At 42.2% G+C, this 20,980-nt stretch overlaps 1 protein-coding gene across 2 annotated transcripts in view; it reads right to left on the reverse strand.

Moving 5' to 3' along the window:
• Positions 1-1,872: 1,872 nt before the first annotated feature.
• LOC124131516 (SKI family transcriptional corepressor 1 homolog-B-like) overlaps positions 1,873-20,980 on the reverse strand; it is a 35,687-nt gene continuing 16,579 nt past the window's right edge. Inside the window, exons 2-8 of one of the 2 annotated variants that reach the window (XM_046494811.2) lie at positions 15,659-17,151; positions 10,120-10,168; positions 6,366-6,425; positions 3,968-4,042; positions 3,322-3,396; positions 2,194-2,259; positions 1,873-1,993 (exon numbers count right to left, since the gene is read on the reverse strand). In XM_046494811.2, the coding sequence (XP_046350767.2) occupies positions 1,923-1,993; positions 2,194-2,259; positions 3,322-3,396; positions 3,968-4,042; positions 6,366-6,425; positions 10,120-10,168; positions 15,659-17,151 (1,889 nt within the window). In that variant the 3' untranslated portion in view covers positions 1,873-1,922. Of the gene's footprint in view, positions 1,994-2,193; positions 2,260-3,321; positions 3,397-3,967; positions 4,043-6,365; positions 6,429-10,119; positions 10,169-15,658; positions 17,152-20,980 lie in introns of both variants that reach the window. The other variant, XM_046494810.2, reaches the window with a different exon arrangement.

Genomic DNA, 20,980 nt, shown 5'->3' on the forward strand with positions numbered 1-20,980 from the left:
TTACATGGTCTTTGAAAGAAACAGAATCAACCATACAATCCTATGCCATGACTGAAGATTGTCTGGCATAGCGAAGTTCAAGATACGCCTGTCCTATAACACTGAATGTAACACAAGGATGACTATCACAGATGGACATTTAGATTAAATTGTCTACAACGTATATTAAAAATATTAAATTACAGTGTGTATCTATTGTTGAAATGGCAAACATATCGTATTTAAGTAAACATGCAGTCACGTCCAAATCCAAACCAGAACAGAGCCAGTGCAAGTTTGATATTCAGTCTACGAAAATACAGATTCTATTTGAAGCATCGTTTCCTAATATCCCACATACATGCTTTTATTCAGGAAAAACGGTGAACGTGTGTGAGGAAATGGCGGTCAATGCTGAAAAGTCATTGATTAAACGTGTTGACAAGCACACACAACAACAGCAGACGTTCCGCGTGATATGTTCCAGTGAAATCTATTCACAAAATGCTATGTAATAACACTTTGTAAACTATAATAATATGTAAAATCCACTTCTGCACTGTTACGTCCAATGTCCATTTACGGGCAATATACTAGTATTCAGAAAACTCGGATAAAAAGAAGTATTCAAGCGAAATCTCTATTCATGAGTCGGAAATAGATTGGATTATTGTCAACATGTCAATAACATATCACCGGCTAATGACGGAGGTATCGTGTATTTGCAAATTAGGAAAGTTCCTGCTATGATGTCACTGTTGCAAGTGAGAAGTGTTCTTGTTGGCATGGCATTGTTCCAGGTAGTGAGTTTTCTCGTTGTCACGGCAACACTGCAAGTAAGGGGTGTTCCTGATGCCATGACATTGTTGCACGTAAAGGGTGTTCCTGATGCCATGCCATTGTTGCACGTATAGGGTGTTCCTGATGCCATGACATTGTTGCAAGTAAAGGGTGTTCCTGATGCCAAGACACTGTTGCAAGTAAAGGGTGTTCCTGATGCTATGACATTGTTGCAAGTAAGCGGTGTTCCTGGTGCCATGACATTGTTGCAAGTCAGGGGTGTTCCTGATGCCATGACATTGTTGCAAGTAAGGGGTGTTCCTGATGCCATGGCATTGTTGCAAGTAAGGGGTGTTCCTGATGCCTTGACATTGTTGCAAGTAAAGGGGTGTTCTTGATGCCATGACATTGCTGAAAGTAAGGTGTGTTCCTGGTGCCATGACATTGTTGCAAGTAAGGGGTGATCCTGATGTCATGACATTGTTGCAAGTAAAGGGTGTTCCTGATGCCATGACATTTTGCAAGTAAAGGGTTTTCCTGATGCCATGACATTGTTGCAAGGGGTGTTCCTGATGCCATGACATTGTTGCAAGTAAGGGGTGTTTCTGGTGCCATGACATTGTTGCAAGTAAGGGGTGTTCCTGATGCCATGACATTGTTGCAAGTAAGGGGTGTTCCTGATGCCATGACATTGTTGCAAGTAAAGGGTGTTCCTGATACCATGACATTGCTGCAAGTAAGGGGTGTTCCTGGTGCCATGACATTGTTGCAAGTAAAGGGTGTTCCTGGATTGTTCTTGTCGAACGAATACGAATTGCACTTGAATAGCGCATCTTGACATTGTTACATGAAAAGAGTATTTTTGCTACCATTTCATTGTTCCAAGGAGGGAATGTTCTCGTTGTCATGACACTATTGCAAGTAAGGGGTGTTCTTGATGACATTGTTACAGTGTTGCGCACCCGTTATCACCTCCATGTGAAACATGACAATGTCGCAAGTACTAAAAGGTCATGCTGCCCAGCTACCGTTGCAAGTAAGAAGTTTTCTCGTTGGCATGACCTTGTTCGTAAGGAGTGTTCATGTGGTTACTGACACGCAGATTATTGCTGCCATGCATGAAGTGTTTGCAACAATCATAGAAGTATCCTGCCTGTTGTGCTTTATTGACAGGTTGGGAGGAGAACTGGATCTGGCATGTGTCGTGACAACCGCTGGAGAAGTTGGCGAGTCTCTGAAAATAGGAATCAATAATGTACCGGGAAAGTTGGAACTGAATGAACCTATAGTGTCACGGGAGACTGGGAACCATTGGCTGACCCTCCAGCCTATATACATATATATCACACCACCGTTTGCGAACATAATTGAGGGCCGGATTAATCGATGACATTCAGTATTCCGAGGATACCTCGGCACTTAATGGAGGATTACCTTTCAGTTTCTCTTCAAGGGCCCCCTTGGCGGTCCTCTCCTGTTCGATTTCAGACCATAGGTTCTCTACAAGAGAACACAACAGTAATGTGTCAGCTTACAGTATCTCATCCCAGCTGTATAAAGAAAGAGTTCGGCCTAAATAGGTTTCTAGGGTTGTCGGCACCGTACCGTGGATCATACATTCCCACATAATAATATAACTGTTCAAAGCGGCGTAAAACCAAACTCACTCACTCACTCAAAATGTCGTATTTGAGATAGAAAGAGAGAGAGAGAGAGAGAGAGAGAGAGAGAGAGAGAGAGAGAGAGAGAGAGAGAGAGAATGACAAGTTAATACTTCTAATACTTCTGTCAATGGATCATTGTGCATTGGCTATTCATTCTCAACTCACTGGGGAGTATACAACTATACAATGACGATCTATATATTGTTCTTACTTTTTCAGTGGGAGTAACTGATGTGTTGGGTGTTGGGTGTTGTTGGGTGAGTGTGTGTGTTGGGTTTAACACCGCTTTAGACAGTATCCTTGTTATGCCACGGCGAGCTATTGTGAGTAGATAGCCCATCTGAGGCAGGTGGCGGACGTCTTGCAATCTGGTGAAAGCCCCGAGCAGAGGTGCAAAAAGCAAGCATACACTGTAGGCGTCAGTCATTGGAGCCGACCAACCATAAATATCAGTCTAGCATTGAAATATTCTTGCAAATGGACGTACGTGAAGGTCTTTAAACATTTATGTCTCCCACATAACCATCCATCTCGGTAACCCGACATGGGCCAAGTGTACATGACTAACACAACTTAACCACCACATGACCTCATTCATCAAACACTGACTATAGAAGTTGTCTGGTCTCGGCTTGATGCATGTAATGAGGGATTTTACCATCCTTTGAAATAAGAACAATTTTTGACATTAGACATTCTCAGGTTTCATAATGAGAACTTGACAAGTTTCATTGTCAAGGATCAATTCTACTAAGAAGACTGAATACATCATGTATCATCCATTGAGCAAATTTATTTCATTTCAGTATTGTCTGTGATCTTAATAAAAGAAGCTTAATTTAAAAAAAAAGAAAAAAAAAGAAAAAAAAGTGTACATGTCAGCTCATCTATAACTAACCTTTGATCGAGCAGAACTGCCGGGCAAATTCCTCTCTGAGTTCCAGTTCCTTGAGGGCCCTAAGCCGCAGCATGTCTACAAATATGAGTGAACTGAGTTTAACGCCGCTTTGAGCAGTAGATGTATTTAGGTTATATCATGGCGTACTTGCTGAGGGCAGGGGGACATCCACGTGTGCCCCCGCGTTTGCCTCATGGTGAAACACATGCACACGAGCCCACGACCACCAGATCCTGTCGTGGCTAAGGGACGCAACTCTTTATATATAGCGTGTTCCGATGCAAAGACCGCTGGGCAACCGTTGCCAATGTCTCCAATTTGAGATCACGACCATGGTCCACTTGCACAAAGCGATCTTAGTGCTACGACTATAGTATGCTTATGTTAAAGTATGGGAGTTACAATCATCTTAGCGCTAAGATCGCTTTGTGCAAGTGGGCCCATGTCTCCAAAAAATGAGGCCAATGATGATATCACTGAGGGTATGTAACAATTTGATCATGATGACACACACAAATCATCACTGCAATAATCTGCATGTATCTTTTGGAAAAGAGATTGTCAAAAGGTTGCGTTGGAGGAAGTTCAAGGGTTAAATAAAATTTAGTTTTATCCAGTTATCACCGGGGTCGGTTTCCAAACTCACTCTGTATCTTCTTGTGATCTTTCTCCGCATCTTTTCGCTGTGTCATCGCCTTGGAAACGGCATTCCGCAGAGAATCTGTGATGGCAAATAAAACAGGTTGATGTTTATTACTGGTATTTTGTAAACGCATTTAGAATTAATGAATATCAGAATGATTATGTGGCATTAATGTTACAGTAATATTTGAGATTATATATCTCAGTGGGTGATAATGGTAGTTTTGCCCGTGCAGTACAACAGCTCAGAGTATATATTGCCTTGTCCTATTGGTACGCCGTTGGCCAGCAATCAAAGCGAAAGAAGTCTTCTTGACAGGTCGTGATGGGAAACACACCCAACTGGCCCGCTATATCCCTGTGCACACAGAAGAACCTAATATTAGTCAACTGTCTGACTGGATGTGATACTGTGAGCTCTTTCTTTGGACATGGAAAGTGTACTGCCTACCACCTAATGATGCAGAAGGCTGGTCAGTTTCAACCTCATGCTCTGTTGGGCCTTGAAGAAGGCTTGATCGCACAAGAAGTAACACAATCAGCCATGAAATTTGTGGGCGCCATGTATGACAAGTCAGACAGTGCTTCGTTAAATGCACTACATTGTGAAAAGACAGTCAAGAAGAACATTCTTGAAAAGACACTTCCACCAGTTGAAGATGCCTTCCATCTGCATCTCCTTGTTCTTATCAGCTTCTGGTATGAAGACAGACCGTTGTTTCCATGGCAACACTTCATCATGCTACTACACATGGATATGAAAGAAGCTCCGATGGACCTGGACTCCAGCCCAAAATGATGAATCAGTCACCAGCTGCCCCAGAGCTGCTACATGATGACCTTGTGTGCGAGTGCAATCCAGATGGATGTGGAGCAGAATGTTCATGCTTGGACAACGGACAAACATGTACTGCGGCCTATCACTGTACATCCTTGGTAGATGAAGATGGATTGTTCTGTGCAAATACCCCGACTCTTTCTGCATTAGTTAGGGACACATCCGAGTCTGACCCAGAGTAAATTGTGTGAGAGCGGAACATTGACACTATAACAATAATGTTTTGGCGATAGCATGCGGGTGTTTCTAGCATTCAATATGGATGGTTCACAGATAATTGTTGTGGTTGATATATAAATTGCAATAAATTTAACAAAATGTCACTACCATGATGGCACTTAGATGTAACAGGGAATAAAACGTTGCATGTATTGAACACTGAAATTTGTGGTTGACCAAACCATGTTTTTCATTTTGTGAATTAAATATCTAAAAATATGCCCGTCTAAAACATTGACAAAAGGATCCATAACCAGCTAGGGGGTGGGGTTTTTCGAAATGTCATCATTTGGACAGAATGTCATCATGGGTTTTCAGAATCAGTAATAATAGGGCATCAAATTTTACCATACGAGAAAATGTGGTTATGCTGGTTTGGGTAGCGAAAATTGACAGTGAAACAACATCTTTAGAACAGATGCATAGTTTCTGTAAAAAAGGTTACCACATCATTTTGAAAAAGATATCGTTATCTTCGAGATAGTCAGTTCGACATAACGGGTTTATATATTTTTAACAGTGAGTGAGTTGAGTGTTACGTGTTACGCAGTATCATGGCGGGGGACACCAGAAATGGGCTTCATATATTGTACCTATGTGGGGAATCGAACCCGGGCCGTTAGGCTACCCTTTAGGCTATCCATTAGGCTACTCCTTTATAATAGGAACAGTTGATAACCCAGATTACCCTGAACAACTATTATAGTAATGTGAAGTTCAGAACGTTGAAATTGAAGATGTCAGTTTACAACTCCCTTGGTGCCGAGGCAAACTATTCCACCACGTAGTGTAACATAGGCATACTATTAATAGACGCTACGTACTAAAAATAAGTTCTGCACAGAACTAACAAACATATGTTCCAAAGAGATCAGTGTTTAATTGTAATGGTCAGGTTATTGGTTGAATGAGGTGTCCAGTTCCTCGGATATTACAAATAAGTAGATCATCGTAAGGTGTCATCTTGCTTCTATTTATGAGAGAAAATTGAAACGTACAGTGTTGCGTACCTGCAAATTTAAATACGCTAAATTGGGTTTGGAATCGAACGCGCAGCGAAAGGCTTCAAATGTTGAATTGAACACGGCTAAATCAGTTGGTAACCTTGCTCTACATTGAAAACACATTGTGTTTAGACATCCCACCTTCATGTTGGGGGTTCTCACTTTCCGTACTCTCCGATAAATATAAACTTCTGCGGTGATGCGAACGTCAAATCAGCTGTATCAATCTGGGGTAGTTATTGTGATTTGAAACCTCTGCTTCACCAATCAGAATTGAGCTTTTTCCAAACTCACGGTAGATTCATGTTTCATCGATTAGTGTTAAATTAGCGAGCTATCACCTATTGGCATCAGTTGAAGTTGTTCCATGTCCAGACTCCCACTCTTGGCAGCATCAGCAGCTACTGCATCGGAAACGGAAAGCAAAGTCTTGATAATGTGTACACATAATACAAACTCCATATCGATATTCTTCAGTAAAAGCTAAATGATTAGTAAAGAAAGACAGTATCATATTTACTGTTAGTCAATCCTTAATTGAGTTCACGTAGATGAAAAAACGCCGTTGTAGTAAACTGCCGGGGAAAAGAAGATATACATCAATGTTTGATGGTGGTTAATAATGAAACAAACAAGAAATGGTTATTCCATGGTGATGTGTTTGATACGGGTATCAAAGTTATGTTTTGGACCTTTAAGTTGCAGTGTTTCGGCGACTTTTTTCAGCCAAGTAGCAGTTTGATAACGTTTGTAAAATCAATTTTCGAGTGTCTTCTGCCCGGCAGTGTTAATCTTATTCCCAATTATATTGTATGAACGAATTTGCGGATTTGGGAATTATAAGTACGTAAATGCAATAATGCAATAAATCCCTATTGTTTTACGTTCATGTAGACGCCCCCGACATCATTTGTCCGGAAAGTGGATTCTGGCACTGATGAAGTTTCATTGTATTATACATTATACATTATCTACTTCTATTATGGACACTAGGATTGTGGCAAATAATACGTACTAATTTAAAAGCGCTATTGTGACAAGTTTTCATTTCAATAGATTAAAGATTTATAGGTGCCTCTACAGTTAATTATTTATTGACTGGAAAGTGAATCTGTTTTGTCCTAGATTATCGTGATCTCAGATATGTCATGTTTCCCCCATTAAAGAACCCATTATCTTTAACTCGAGAATAGAGGTCAACTTCAAGCTCTTGACAGCGATAGCCCGTTCGCGAAACTCTATATTATCGCTGCGGACTGTCGAAGCGCCGAATACTCTTTCCCTGTCTAAATTGTATTGTTTGTTGTCAGCTTGAAATTCTATTTCATTTCATCCATGGTGTAAGGAGGAACCTCGGAACCTTTCCGTAGTCGGCGATCGCGAAACCACTATGATTCAACAAACACACGTCAAATATTCGAAAAAGTAATCCTTCAGTAAACCTTTCCCCAAGTCAATATTATGTCATTCCCACTAAAATATACATTGTCGATTTGAGGGAAAACGTTTAAGATGTTTGTAGGGGCCACGTCCACACTGATGGCCGCCGTGACAACGGCAGAGCAACGAAGGTTCACGCACGATCGGACCCCGGACCTTCCGCTCTCCGGGTGGACGCTCAGCCACTAGGCCACGGAGGCGGTCACATTTGAAATAATAGAGAAGACCAGTAAATATGTATTGTTTGAATGGACGCTCGTGTTTACTTGCGGTTTTAGTACACAGTTGACGGCCGCTTGGAATCATATTTCAGTTATATCAAGGCGTGCCAGCTTTATGTGGAAGGAAATAAAAAATAAGGCATGTCTTTGACGTTCACGGCTTTAGCACGCTACTTACAAACCAAGGTTCAGTATCGGTGCGAGTATGGGATTCAGCCCCACCATTACAGGATCCTGGCACGTCTAAGGGAAGCAACACAGCGAAATGCGGCACCTCTTCTATACTGTAAATCAATACAAAGGTCGCAGAACATCTGCAACGGATGACCATGCGAGATGAAATCAACCGGAGTGTCAGCTTGTTGAGTGTTTTTGTTACTTTGACTGTCTGTTGTGCTCACGCTATTGACCATTGGATAATAAGACGTGACACATCTCACCAGTTCCCGGTTTAGAATTGGCCCCCACCTATGCTGTTTGAAGAGGCGACAGAATTGATCAGATGTTCAGGCTCGGAGACGTAGCTGATGGCGTGTCAACGATACCTCGACGGCGTGAATCGTTGCTCATAATATCAATCACTCGATTGTCTTGTCCAGGCGCGATTTGCTTTTATTCCTGGAAAATTCCTGAGTGCGGCGGTAAGCAACAAACATGCGCGCACGCACGTACGCACGCGCACACACACACATACACACACGAGATTCCTTAGCTAGCGCTTTCTACAGGGTGGCCCAGTGGTCTATGGCGCTGAGCAAAATGGCCGTGCCAGGGTCTGCTGATCGTGAGTTCGAATCCGCACCGCCATCAGATGATTACACAATGGTGGTTAACATTTACAGCCACTTAGGGCTTACGGCACGCAATAACAAGCCTGTGAAATGAAGTTCACTGTGGGATTAATAAATCCAAATCACACACGTCATTAGACCCTATCTGGAGCTAACACTGGCGTACATCCCCAATGTATGTTCTTTCTCTTGCACAATGGTTTATTTTGTTCTGGTATCATGGTAAAATGTTATTTGATAACGATTCCCGGGAAGGATTGGCATTTGCTGGAACGTCAATCGTGATGACGTGTTTGCTATGCGCAACTTGGGATTTCTGGAACTGAAAGTGTTCCGCTAACCCGATTACAGTGTAAAACATGCAACTGTGCCTGGGATATTCACACGCTCAGTGTAGTAGTAGTTACATTACTGTGTGGCCATTGTCAGTAAACACTTCCACGAGTCGGCTACTCCGTGAAATCGATACAATTAGGTCAATATTGATGAGTGTGTGTGTCTGTGTGTGTGCGTGCGTGCGTGCGTGGGTGGGTGAGTTTTGTTGTTTAACGCCGCACTCGAGCTATAATGACGGCGGTCGGCAAATAATCGAGTCTGGACCGGACAATCCAGCGATTGACATCATGAACATCGATCCACGCAATTGGGATAGGATGACATGCATCAACCAAGTCAGCGAGCCTGACCACCCGACCCCGTAAGTCGCCTCTTACGACAAGCATAATCGCCTTTTATGGCAAGCATGGGTTGCTGAAGACATATTCTACCCCTTCGATCTACGCAATTAGGATACGATGACTTGCATCGACCAAGTCAACTAGTCTGACGTCCATATCCCCTCAGTCGCATCCTACTTTCACACCGCCAAGTACACTACGATGTACAACATATGAACCAACTTAATGTACACAGTTTATATACAGTGAAACCATGTAATTCCAAAGGATACCGCTCCTCGTAACACTTGCCAGTGGTGTCCTTTTTTTGTCCCACTAGATCTGAACAATTCTACAGAAAAGGACAATATTCAGAAAGTTTTATCAAAGGCCTATGTCATACACCAAACGTAGAGGTAAGACCCACAGCGTCCACAAGGACTCCACAGAGGATTTGTAGGAAGCTTGTGTTCAATATTTATGCACGAGCAAGTCTTGTAGATATATGCCGATTTTCGGAAGAGATGCAGTTAACAAGACAGTACAAACGCTATGAAAAGGCATCTTTGGTAACAAATTTTCTTTTAGTTAGATTTTCTAGTACTACTACTACTACTACTACTAGTAGTAGTACTTCTACTACTACTATTACTACTACTACTATTACTACTACTACTACTACTACTACTACTGACCCGTGAAGATTCCGGGGTAAAATAGGTCTTCAGCAACCGATGCTTGCCGTAAAAGGCGACTATGCTTGTCGTAAAAGGCGACTAACGGGATCGGGTGGTCAGGCTCGCTGACTTGGTTGATACATGTCATCGATCCCAATTGCGTGGATCGATGCTCATGATATCAATCACTGGATTGTCTGGTCCAGACTCGATTATTTACAGACCGCCGTCATATAGCTGGAATATTGCTGAGTGCGGCGTTAAACAACAAACCAACCAACCAACTTCTACTACTTGTAGAAATACACACGTGTTATATCCTCTTCCGTCGATTCTTTACATGGCGCCTGTGCCTCCTCCTGAAAATGACATGAAGGCTTTGGTTTACGGCACTGAAGGTATGGAGTATACTAAATCATTACAGTAAGATGCCATGTACGGTCAGCGTAATAATTGTAACAAGCTGTGTCAGATTGTAGCATCTGTATTGTCTTAACACAACACTTGAGCATGTAGTCTCTCGAATAGTGAGTGAGTTTGATTTTTACGCCGCTTTGTACCCATGTCGGGAATCGAACCCGGGTCTTCGGTGTGACGAACGAACGCTTCAACAACTAGAGGGGGGGGGGGGGGGGGGGGGATCACGGGTGGCCCAGTTGTCTAAGGCGCCGCGATTCGCTGTGAGTTGCGTCCCTTCGGCAAGCCAGAAACCTATGATTGTGGGTTCCCCGATCGCCCCGATTATGTTTCTAGGTTTGTTAGCACCATACCCGTGCTCGTTGGTTTCACCGAGTATGTGAAGACCTGCATCAGTCTCTCGAATAGGGGGTTGGGGATGCGGGTGAGGGTTGGGGTTCGGGGTGGAGGTGGGGGAGGGTGCACAGGTGGGGCCGCAATTCACTGTACAGAGTTGCATCCCTTGGGCACGCCAGAACCATATGATCTTGGGTTCGAATCCAGGTTCGCCGTGATGATGTTTCTAGGTTTGTCAGCACCATACTGCTCGTTGGTTTAACCAAAGTATAAACGTTTGAGGTCTTCATCACCTAGGGCCATTCCTCCGAAATTAAGCTGACACGCCGTGATATAACTGGAATACTCTTCAAAGCGGCGTTACTCACTCACTCTCGAAAAATCATAAATTTAACACATTCAGTGTCATACATACTACATCGATGTATCGTTGATAAAATATACATGTATCATAAAACCCTAATACACATGAAGGAATAACAATTTCTATATAGATGTATAAGTAATACCATAATAGGTAACAGATGTACTATATAGTATCATAATACTATAATGATGTATCATAAATATTACATAAATGTATCACAAATGCATTACAGGGGTGTTGTAATCCCGCATAGGGAGTGAGTGTAATTTTACGCCTCTTAGCACTATTCCAGCATTATCACGGCGAGGGACACCACAAATGGGCTTCACACATTGTATCCATTTGGGGAATCGAAAGTGACGAATATCATATGGATGTACCATGCATACCATGAAGAACTATCATGCACACCTTTTGGAAATACCATGTATACCATATAAAGGTATATATGTGATGCGACTTATTTTTCACAAAATTGTACACGTGCACATCTCTGTGCATATAAGTCTGCATGTTTATACTTGTACATGTACAAAATTGTATATATTTACCGTATTGTATGTATATGGGCCTATGGCCAGAATACAATAAATGATGATGATGATGATGATGATGATGAAAGGTATCCTGCATGCCGTAATGAGGGGTCGTTGATGTCATATACCGGTATCAGATTTACCACATAAAGGTACCATACATTTCATATAGAGGTATCATTTATACCATTAAGCCGCCCATTGATGGTGCAGGGCCAGCTGGACGGTAACAAAACCTCTGACTCTCGAAGTTTCGTACTGCTGGTTATGCAAGGACACACTAACCGTTAGGCAGCGGACACGTATGTCATCCTTCTTGTAAGATCTTATGTGGAAATGGTTGCATGGAAATAACCTAAAATGCCAAACACCAAATGCAAACAAATGCACCAACGGTGGTGATGCTGCGACGTTTTCAGAGAAAAGGCCAAATGCTACGTTTTCGGAGAAAAGGCCAAATGCTACCTTTTCACACAAAAGGCCAAAACAGGCACGTTGATGATCGTTATACGAACAATGTTCCCATTGTGTTCATGAAATTCGGAACGACAAAGACTGGGCATCCTCATTAATTTGAAAGTACTCATATTACAAACAGCACTAATGAGATAGTCTAGACAACGCCGAGGGCAGCGCAACGGAGAAACTAGTCCTGTCGGAAATGTCCCTGGAGGTTCGCTACGTCAAAGGAAGACCATTGATAGCATTACGCCAGTAATGTGGGGTGTTGTTTGTTTGTTCGTTTGTTTTCACTCATCGATATTCAAACTACCTGAAGTGTGTAAATAATCGAGTCTGAACCAGAACAAATGGCTAACATCGATCTACGCCATTTGGATACAATGACATGCATCAACGTCATGTTTAAAGCCGCACTCAGCAATATTCCAGCTATATGACGGTGGTGTGTATATAATCGAGTCTGGACCAGGCATTCTAGTGATTGACATCATGAGCATCGATCCACGCAATAGGGATACGATGACATGCATCCACCAAGTCAGCGAGCCTGACCACCCGACCCCGTTAGTCGCCTGTTACGACAAGCATAGTCGACTCTTACGACAACCATAGGTTGCTGAAGACCTATTCTACCCCGTAATCATCACGGGGCTATTGCGTTGTAGTGGGAAGGAGAGTGGTTAAAGTCTTCGCTCGTAATGCCATACACTTGAGGTTGAATCTATGCAGATGATTGATACTCTGAAACCTTGCTATTATTACTCCATTATCTCGATGTAACGTTTATACGATTTAACTAAATGGTCACTGTAGAATCCGTATTGACAAGAGGCTTTTACATCAGTACTCCGCTTCACTCGAACTATGTTTATCTCGACATAAACTGCCGGGCAAAAGAAAACGTGGATTTGGCCAAAACATTGCAGACGATATGACAAAGTTACTAAACGGAAAACATTCGCTGAATCATTATAAACATCAGGGCCCCGTTCCACAAAGTGATCTGAGCGCTAAGTCGATCTCGTAACTCCCATTCTTTAACACTGACTTACGACAATCCTAGCTCTAAGATCGCTTTGTGGAACGGGGCTCTGGTCCAAAACACAGCCATGGTACCCGCATCAAATACATCACCAACAAATAACAATTTCTTGTTTGTTTCATTTTTAGCCACCATTAAACATGGGTGCATACTTTCTTTTGCCCTGCAGTATATATTGAATGGTTACCATGGTTATCGAGGTTTCGTTATATATTATTATACATTAACATATGACTAACATCAATGTTAGGATAATAATATTCAAATAAATATTTCGTATTTTAGGCATGCGTTCATGTAAAATGGAAATTAAGAGTAACTCTGACTTAATTGTGACTTGTTAATTGGAATAAAGTGTCATCAACCATACGGAGTGTTTCCTTTGTGGTATTTATTTATTTATTTATTTATCAATTATCATTTTGACATTTCTGTAAAACAACATCAGCTTGTAAGAATTTATTTTATCTTTCCAGTCATCAGTTTTAAATTTCTGCGAAACAATATGGGTCATGTGACATGGGACACATTGTTCGGTGCAAGCGTCATGTCACACTGCGCTTCAATACAACATAAATCAATTTGGAAATGCCAATCTTGCTCCTGTGAGACATGGGGACCTTTTGATTAATGGACAAGTCGCATCGTGGGATGAGGCGGCGGAATAACGGCCAACATTGCAGGAAACGGAGCAATGAAAGTTAAGGAATCCTAGAGTGAGTGAGTTGGGTTTAACGTCGCTTTTAACATTATTCCAGTTATATCACGGCGTGTCAGCTTAATGTGGGAGAAAAGCCCGAAGTGATGCAGGTCTCAGACGTTTACCACTTCGGTGAAACCCACGAGCATGGGTTTGGTGCTGATATACCTAGAAACATAATCGGAGCGAACCGGGATTCGAACACACAATCATAGGTTTCTGGCGTGCCCAAGGGACGCAACTCTGCACCTTAGACGACTTGGCACCCACGGAATCATAGAAGGGATATTAACGCGTCGCCTTGTAACGTCGCATTGTCACGTTGCCCCAAACAAGCAAACAGTAACATGACATTTTGACCAATTGTTGTGGCCCTGTCGTGCTATTTTACCATTTCTTTTTTAGCAAAGGGCGTCAATATTGCATTGTTGCATTGTCTCCCCATATAAAATGAGCAAGATTATTGTGCGACAACGAAACAACGCGATATATTTGTTATGTTGCATTGTCGCGTTACCGCACATTTTAAAGCCTTTTTTGACACATTTTAGATGGGACGACAAAGCGACATATTTTGACCTTGAAAAATACGGGGATGTCGTCCCTTTGGTGAAAATCAGAATTTTTTAAAGCGCATTAATGCAACTATTGGTCAAAATATCGCGTAGTCGCGCTTTAGTTCATTTTGACAAGTTTGGCATGGCGCGACAATGTCTTTTCTAGAATTCCATAAAAGGTACTGCGCTCTACAAACAAGAGGATGTGGCATAGATTACAAACTGAAACCTCCTTAATCCGAACGGTATGGTTTTACGCACCCCCTAACAGTATTAGTACAGCGGCAATTTATCATAACGAGACCCTGTTGGCAATCAAACCCGCGTCTACTGTTTATAGAGGACGCGGTCTGTTTCCCGTCTAATAGTTTGTTGCAGTAAGTGCACTTCTTTTTCCGCAATATAGGGTGTCCGGACTAAAGAGGTTCTTCAGTGTTATTGTGACAACCTCTGATGAAACATATTGTCCAATATCCGATAGTCAAGATCTATATTGTAATGCATCAAACCACCTGAGCACCTTGATTAAAAACATAAAAAAGAATTTGCAAAATATCTGTCCAGCCAAAATGTAACTCCATACTTGCAGCCCAGTTCGGCAAGGTTGGAACTGCACAGTTAACTCCCTTGCCTCGGGAAGATGATTTATCGCTGGTTTTATATAGATCTCGAAGTATTTTACGTGCGCTTCTCTCAGTTGCAAATACTCTGAACATGTCCAATCATTGACACAAGGGTTAATTGTTCATACATTTCTAATGTCCTATGCTTGACTTTATGGCTTTGAATCCATATACAGGGAAAGTGAGTACAACGACGCCCTTTAGAAATAGTCCACCGCTGTCAGGACTGAGGACACAGAGAGTGGGCACCGAAGCTGTACCCATGTAAAAGTTTGAACCTGGAATTTCTGCGTGACGAGTGACACTCTAACTACTTGTGTACCCAGAATACCAGACAGGTACAGTGTGTGAGTGAATTATTCAATACATATCAGTCAGCAATATTTCACTTTCACGCCAAGGACTAATACACAGACTATGGAAATAAACTGCCAGACAAAAGAACAAAACACCCATAATTAATGTTAGCTTACACTGGTTATTTGATGTGACATATGGTGAGTGAGTATGGTTTTACGCCGCTTTTAGCAATATTCCAGCAATATCACGGCGGGGGTCACCAGAAATGGGCTTCACACATTGTACCCATGTCGGGAATCGAGCCCGGGTCTTCGGCGTGACGATCGAACGCTTTAACCACTAGGCTACCCGACCGCCCCGGTGACATATGTAAACGGATATCATAGTTGTGTTGTAGATCTTAAGTTTGCAGTGTTTCGGCAACTGTTTTCAGTCATCGATCACATCCAATTTTCAAGTGTATACTTTCTTTTGTCCGGCTGTTTATTTCAGCAACCATTTAATCTTACCTTTGCATCTGTTGTTTCGACATCAATGACATCTTTGTCTCCACGTGCACTTTCATCATCACTGACGTCATCGGCGAAACTCGCCCCTGTGTCAAGGTCATTCTTCTCCACGTCGATACTGCTGTCAGGTTCTGGAGTGGTTCTTCTCAGCTTCTTGACCGGCAACGGTTCCATATTCCCTAAGTCTGTACTGTCAGTGCTTGATTCAGGCTCGACATCTTTCTTGTTCGACACCTCAACATCATTCTTGTTCGCAAGCTCGACCTTCTCCGGAAAACATGGCTGTGACGGATGCGACGACATCGACATCATTGCTGATGATACTGGAGCCATGGCTGAAGGCGTTGTCAGAAGGTGGCCATCAGCCCAGTTCCTGGGAGCGGGGTAAGGGATATTCAAGGGGAGACAGGCACCGTGTCCTGGTAGCCCAAATTGTTCGGGTTTGCCACCATGAGCCGGGACGTTAAGAGGTGTTTGGAAATCCAATTTTCCTGGCCACGGATTGTTGTATGGGAGACTGAGCGATCTCAAGAAGTCGCCGTATGAGGTGATCCTTCCGAACATTGGGTTAGGGAAGGCTGAGTGTGTCCGGCTGGTTGGTGGGACGAAGGCACCAAAATAAGGATTACTACCTAGTCGTTGGAAGCGGGAATCAGCAGCACCAGCATCAGAAACTTCAGGCCGGGGCATGTACGACGACGACGACGACGACGACCTACTGCCACTGGAGAACCTCTTCCTACAACCGCCATTAAACATAGCTTTCACATCCTCCCATGCATGCATTAGTGTCTCAGATGGGTTGTCGTCCGCCAGAACAAGATGGCGGCGCCACGAATTAAAGTTGGCTGCATCTGGGTGCTTGTATTCTCCCCCTGCGAGTTTGTGATAATGGAATATGAACTTATTGGGCGAGAAGTAGGCGTCGCAGGTGAGGCACTTGATGCACTTTGCTCGAGAACTGTTATATCGGGAGGGCATAAAGAGTCCTTTGCTACCCCATCCACAAGCATGGCTCACTTTGAATGCAAAATCCTCGGGAAGTCTTGGTGGAGGAATGTCCTCAATGAAGGATTTAACTAGCCTCTCTGCTTCTCGTTTAGTGATGAGTCCACACCGTCGGGAGGACACGGGCATGGCCCCTGTGCGTCTGAGGATCTCAAGCTGCGAGGGAGAACACTGCATGCATGTAATGCCTAGGGCGACACGGCGGTTGTGGATCTCGTTGTAACTGAAATCCCGTAGGATCGTGTTGGAAATCTGAGCAAGACAGAGTCTTTCTTTATTGTCAATATATAAGCAAACAATAGGAACGCCGAACAACATCACCGTGCCGACACGATCCTCTCCTATTTGTTTCTCGGGTTTGTCCCCCTTGTCCCTTGGTGACGTCATTGCAAGCATTGGAGGTGAAGTGTCAAACAAGTTTAAAATATTCGAAGACTCGAGACTATCCTCGTGACTCTGAAGAAGGCCTCTGGAGCCAAACAGATCTGAATGCGGAAGAGAAAAAAAATCAGATTAAGAAGACTGACAGGGACGGGGGATGTTTTTACTGGTTATCGACATTATGTAAATCATAACTCCAACATAAAACCATACTCACTAACTCCCTCACTCACTCAACTGACGTTTTAACAGAGTGGGTTGTTGGCGGCTTGTAAATAATCGAGTCGAGGACAAGGAATACAAATGTTCAACAACATAAGCTGCGATCCGTGTTGTCGGGATAAAAAAAGCCAACATTATTCAGTCCTCACACTGTGACCTCCGAATCACCATTTATGACACGCATTGGGACCTAGGACCAAAACACAAAACACAAAAAAGGAGGCAGCGGGTCAGAATTATTTTTACTGTATCTGATATACGAATTAACATTTTGAAGACAATGAAACACGCAGATGCATACATGAATATGATAAATACACTAAATGCGTTCTCCCCTTATAACTGCCTGGTCCTGGTCCGAAATATGACACAGAGGCAGGGACCACAGGCTAAACGCGGGTAATCGGAGATAGTAATCCAACCATGTGTGAAGATTAGTCATTCAGATTGCAGGGGGGAAATTGTTTAAAGAAAAAGACAGATGTCTCATATACCCTTTTGTCACGCAGTGATGCAAAAGAGACGAGGTGTTCGTGGCAGGTTAATGAAAGGAGGCCAAAAACACCGGGTGTTATATTACAACTTTACCATGGATCATCGACATCGTTTGAGCGTCATAACAGCAGTGTCATTCATTCATTCATTCATTCATTCATTTAAATACTACTCATTTTTCTTTCTTTTCTTTTTCATTATTCTTTGTTTCAATGTCCTGTTCATTTGTCTTCCTCTATCATCTTTTTGATTTTTGAACTGTATTTTATGTTAATTATTTATGTATTAATTTGTATATTTATTCTTCCTGTTCTGTTCCTCATTCAGTTTAATTTATTTATTTACTTTTAAGCGAATACCTTTCTTTTGCTATTTCTTTTCATTGCCTACTTCGCAAAGAAATGTGTATGTAATGTCATTTGACTCACTGTATTTTAATTTTACTTCAAATGAGAAATATCCGGGGGCATACACACATATCAGTGAGCTTGAGTTTCGCTAGCATCCTCGTAAGGCAGTATGCATTTGAAAGCTCGTAACATCTTCTCTGACTACAAGTGACTATTCTTTTCAATAAAATTATGCATCAAGATAGGCAATTGAATCAATAAAAGTCATCAGTCGACGACAACAAATGAGGTGAACACTTTAGAGCTGACATGTTTATATAGTATTCCATATTCCATCAATATTAAAGAGAGATGACTTCTGCGTGGAACAATATCTTAAACCACCGCAACAAGAAACCTAAGAGCATGACGTAACGTGCAGCGCTTCTGGCTGAAGACATAAATGATTTAGCCTGAGGAATTCACGTCCTTCATAATCAAGACATGGCAAATACTGACAGCGTCAGCTTCTGTCATGGACAAAACATTCATTAATACAATTTAAATTTATTGACTTAACAATCAATTTGTTAAAACACGTGTCATGAAATGAAAAATGTCCTGTCAAAACCAAAGAGTGCCTATTAAAAGGACAGTTCACAAAAAGGCTGTTAAACCGTAGGACCAGATCACCGTCTCCTTTGTTGTTTATATGAATTACTAAAGATCTCCTGGTCTCGTGGGAATCAATGACAATAGAAAGATGATTATCTTTCTGTCGCGATGAAATCTACATGTCAAAATCTCCGCACCGCATCAGGTAAACACGCACAAAGGTGTAAATAATAAAATATAGAACAGAAGAAACACGTTCATATTTTTAATGTTTAAAATCAATTTTTAAAAAGCCATATTGATATCATATTGACCAGGGTGATAATATTACAGCCAAGGGTTCCCGTGTTACAAGTAGTACCTAAAGAGATGTTTTTTTAATTCTTGTAGTGTCGCTTTTTAATATACAAAACACATATGAATTTAATCTAATTCTTTGAATTACAATGACCTTGGGACACTGCATGCTCTTCTTTACTAAGGAAAATCGATCTTTGATTTTAAAATAAAAATGCAGCAAAGAGGGTTTTGGTTAGGCTCATCATCAGTTCAGGGCCCTTGCCCCCTTTACACGCAGAGCAGACATCGGTCTCAACACATAGTCGATGTGCGTATTTCTTTATTAGGTACGGATTAAAATAAATGCAGCAAAGAGGGTTTGGGTAGTCCTGGCACAGTCAGGCTGGTTAGGCTCATCATCAGTTCAGGGCCCTTGCCCCCTCTACACACAGAGCAGACATCGGTCTCAACACATAGTCGATGTGCGTATTTCTTTATTATGTACAGATTAAAATAAATGCAGCAAAGAGGGTTTGGGTGATCCTGGCACAGTCAGGCTGGTTAGGCTCATCATCAGCTTAGGGCCATTGCGCCCTCTACAGACAGCGAATGGGACTTCTCTCAGGAAGCGCTGCCTTGTCGAACACACCCAGAACTTTTCGGAGAATGTGAAGACTTTCCAACACTGCAGCCTTCTGCATTACCCAGACTGTCAGGAGGGCTATATTCCTAGCAGCAAACCCAGTCAACAGATTGGTAGGTACCAAACCTAAGACACGAAGAACAATGGGGAGTCGGACAACTTGGTACTTGGGGTGCAAGCGTGACATTTCGAAATTGAGGTCTGCATATTTGCCATGTTTTTCCTGAATCTTGTCAATCACAATAGTGTCAAAAGGGGCAGAAAATTCAATGATATAAATGATTTCATTGGATTTCTAAAACAGGACAAGATCATGTTTGTTGGCCTGGATACGTCTGAGGCTGTTTGTGGTGCCTATTCTCAACGAATCACAAAATGACGGCATCGAGTGGGAAGAAACTGATCCTGAGCAGCAAACAGAAAGCCTTCTGTTTCAATTTTGAGGCCAAGCGAATGACTCTGTGGGGTTGCCGATCCTCTCAACCCACTGCACATAAACTCGATGCAGTGGTCGTTCAGATAGCCTCTCCTTGGCACCTCGCTTGGTTGACACTCATTTCTGTACCGTCCCGCAGTATCAACAAAATGAACATTGACACAGAGATTATGTCCCACTTTGAAAGTGATGTTTTCATCATGAGTCTTCACATACTTCACAAGAGGAACATCAGACAAATAAATGTGTGCAAAAGTACACAATACAATTCTATCACGAAGAGTTTCCACGTTAATCAAACCACCCCTCCCATTACAATTGGTAAATATAAGCAATTGAGGGATGAGCGAGGGTGGTGGGATCTATTGATTCTTCGTGTAAGGGTATCAATACCCTGAATTTCTCATTTCGTCCAATCAACAACACCAAAAGAATACGAAAGGATCTTTGTGAAAACCTTATAATTTCAATATGTCAAAATGGAGCGTTTAACAAAAATGGATGTAAAAAGGCACATTTTGGTATTTTAAATTTTCAACGTTCAGCAACCTTTCATAATGATGGCACTACATTGAAGCCATAGCTAAGTGTCGTAATTCATGTTCAGCTTTACCGTACCCCGTTGAATGTATTCACCTCTATTTCAAGTGCATGGCCTATTCTGAACCGAATCACTACATAGCGTCATGGTCGGTTGATACTTCAAAAAACAGTTCGAACTTCACAACGAAGTCCAGGAGCCCTTCTTTACGCAGCGGCCACGTAAAGTATGGAAGCTGTTTGGCGTCATGCCGAGGGAGCGTGGTGGCCTGCAGTGCAACTCGCATGATTTGCTGTGTTGTGTTATATGTGTTTCATCTTCTCCAGGTTATCTAGATGAGACCTGTTAACACTTACTAATAAATTACACTGAA

The sequence above is a fragment of the Haliotis rufescens genome, unplaced genomic scaffold (genome assembly GCF_023055435.1).
Source record: "Haliotis rufescens isolate VD_foot unplaced genomic scaffold, xgHalRufe1.0.p SCAF_1, whole genome shotgun sequence".
Classification (NCBI taxonomy): domain Eukaryota; kingdom Metazoa; phylum Mollusca; class Gastropoda; order Lepetellida; family Haliotidae; genus Haliotis; species Haliotis rufescens.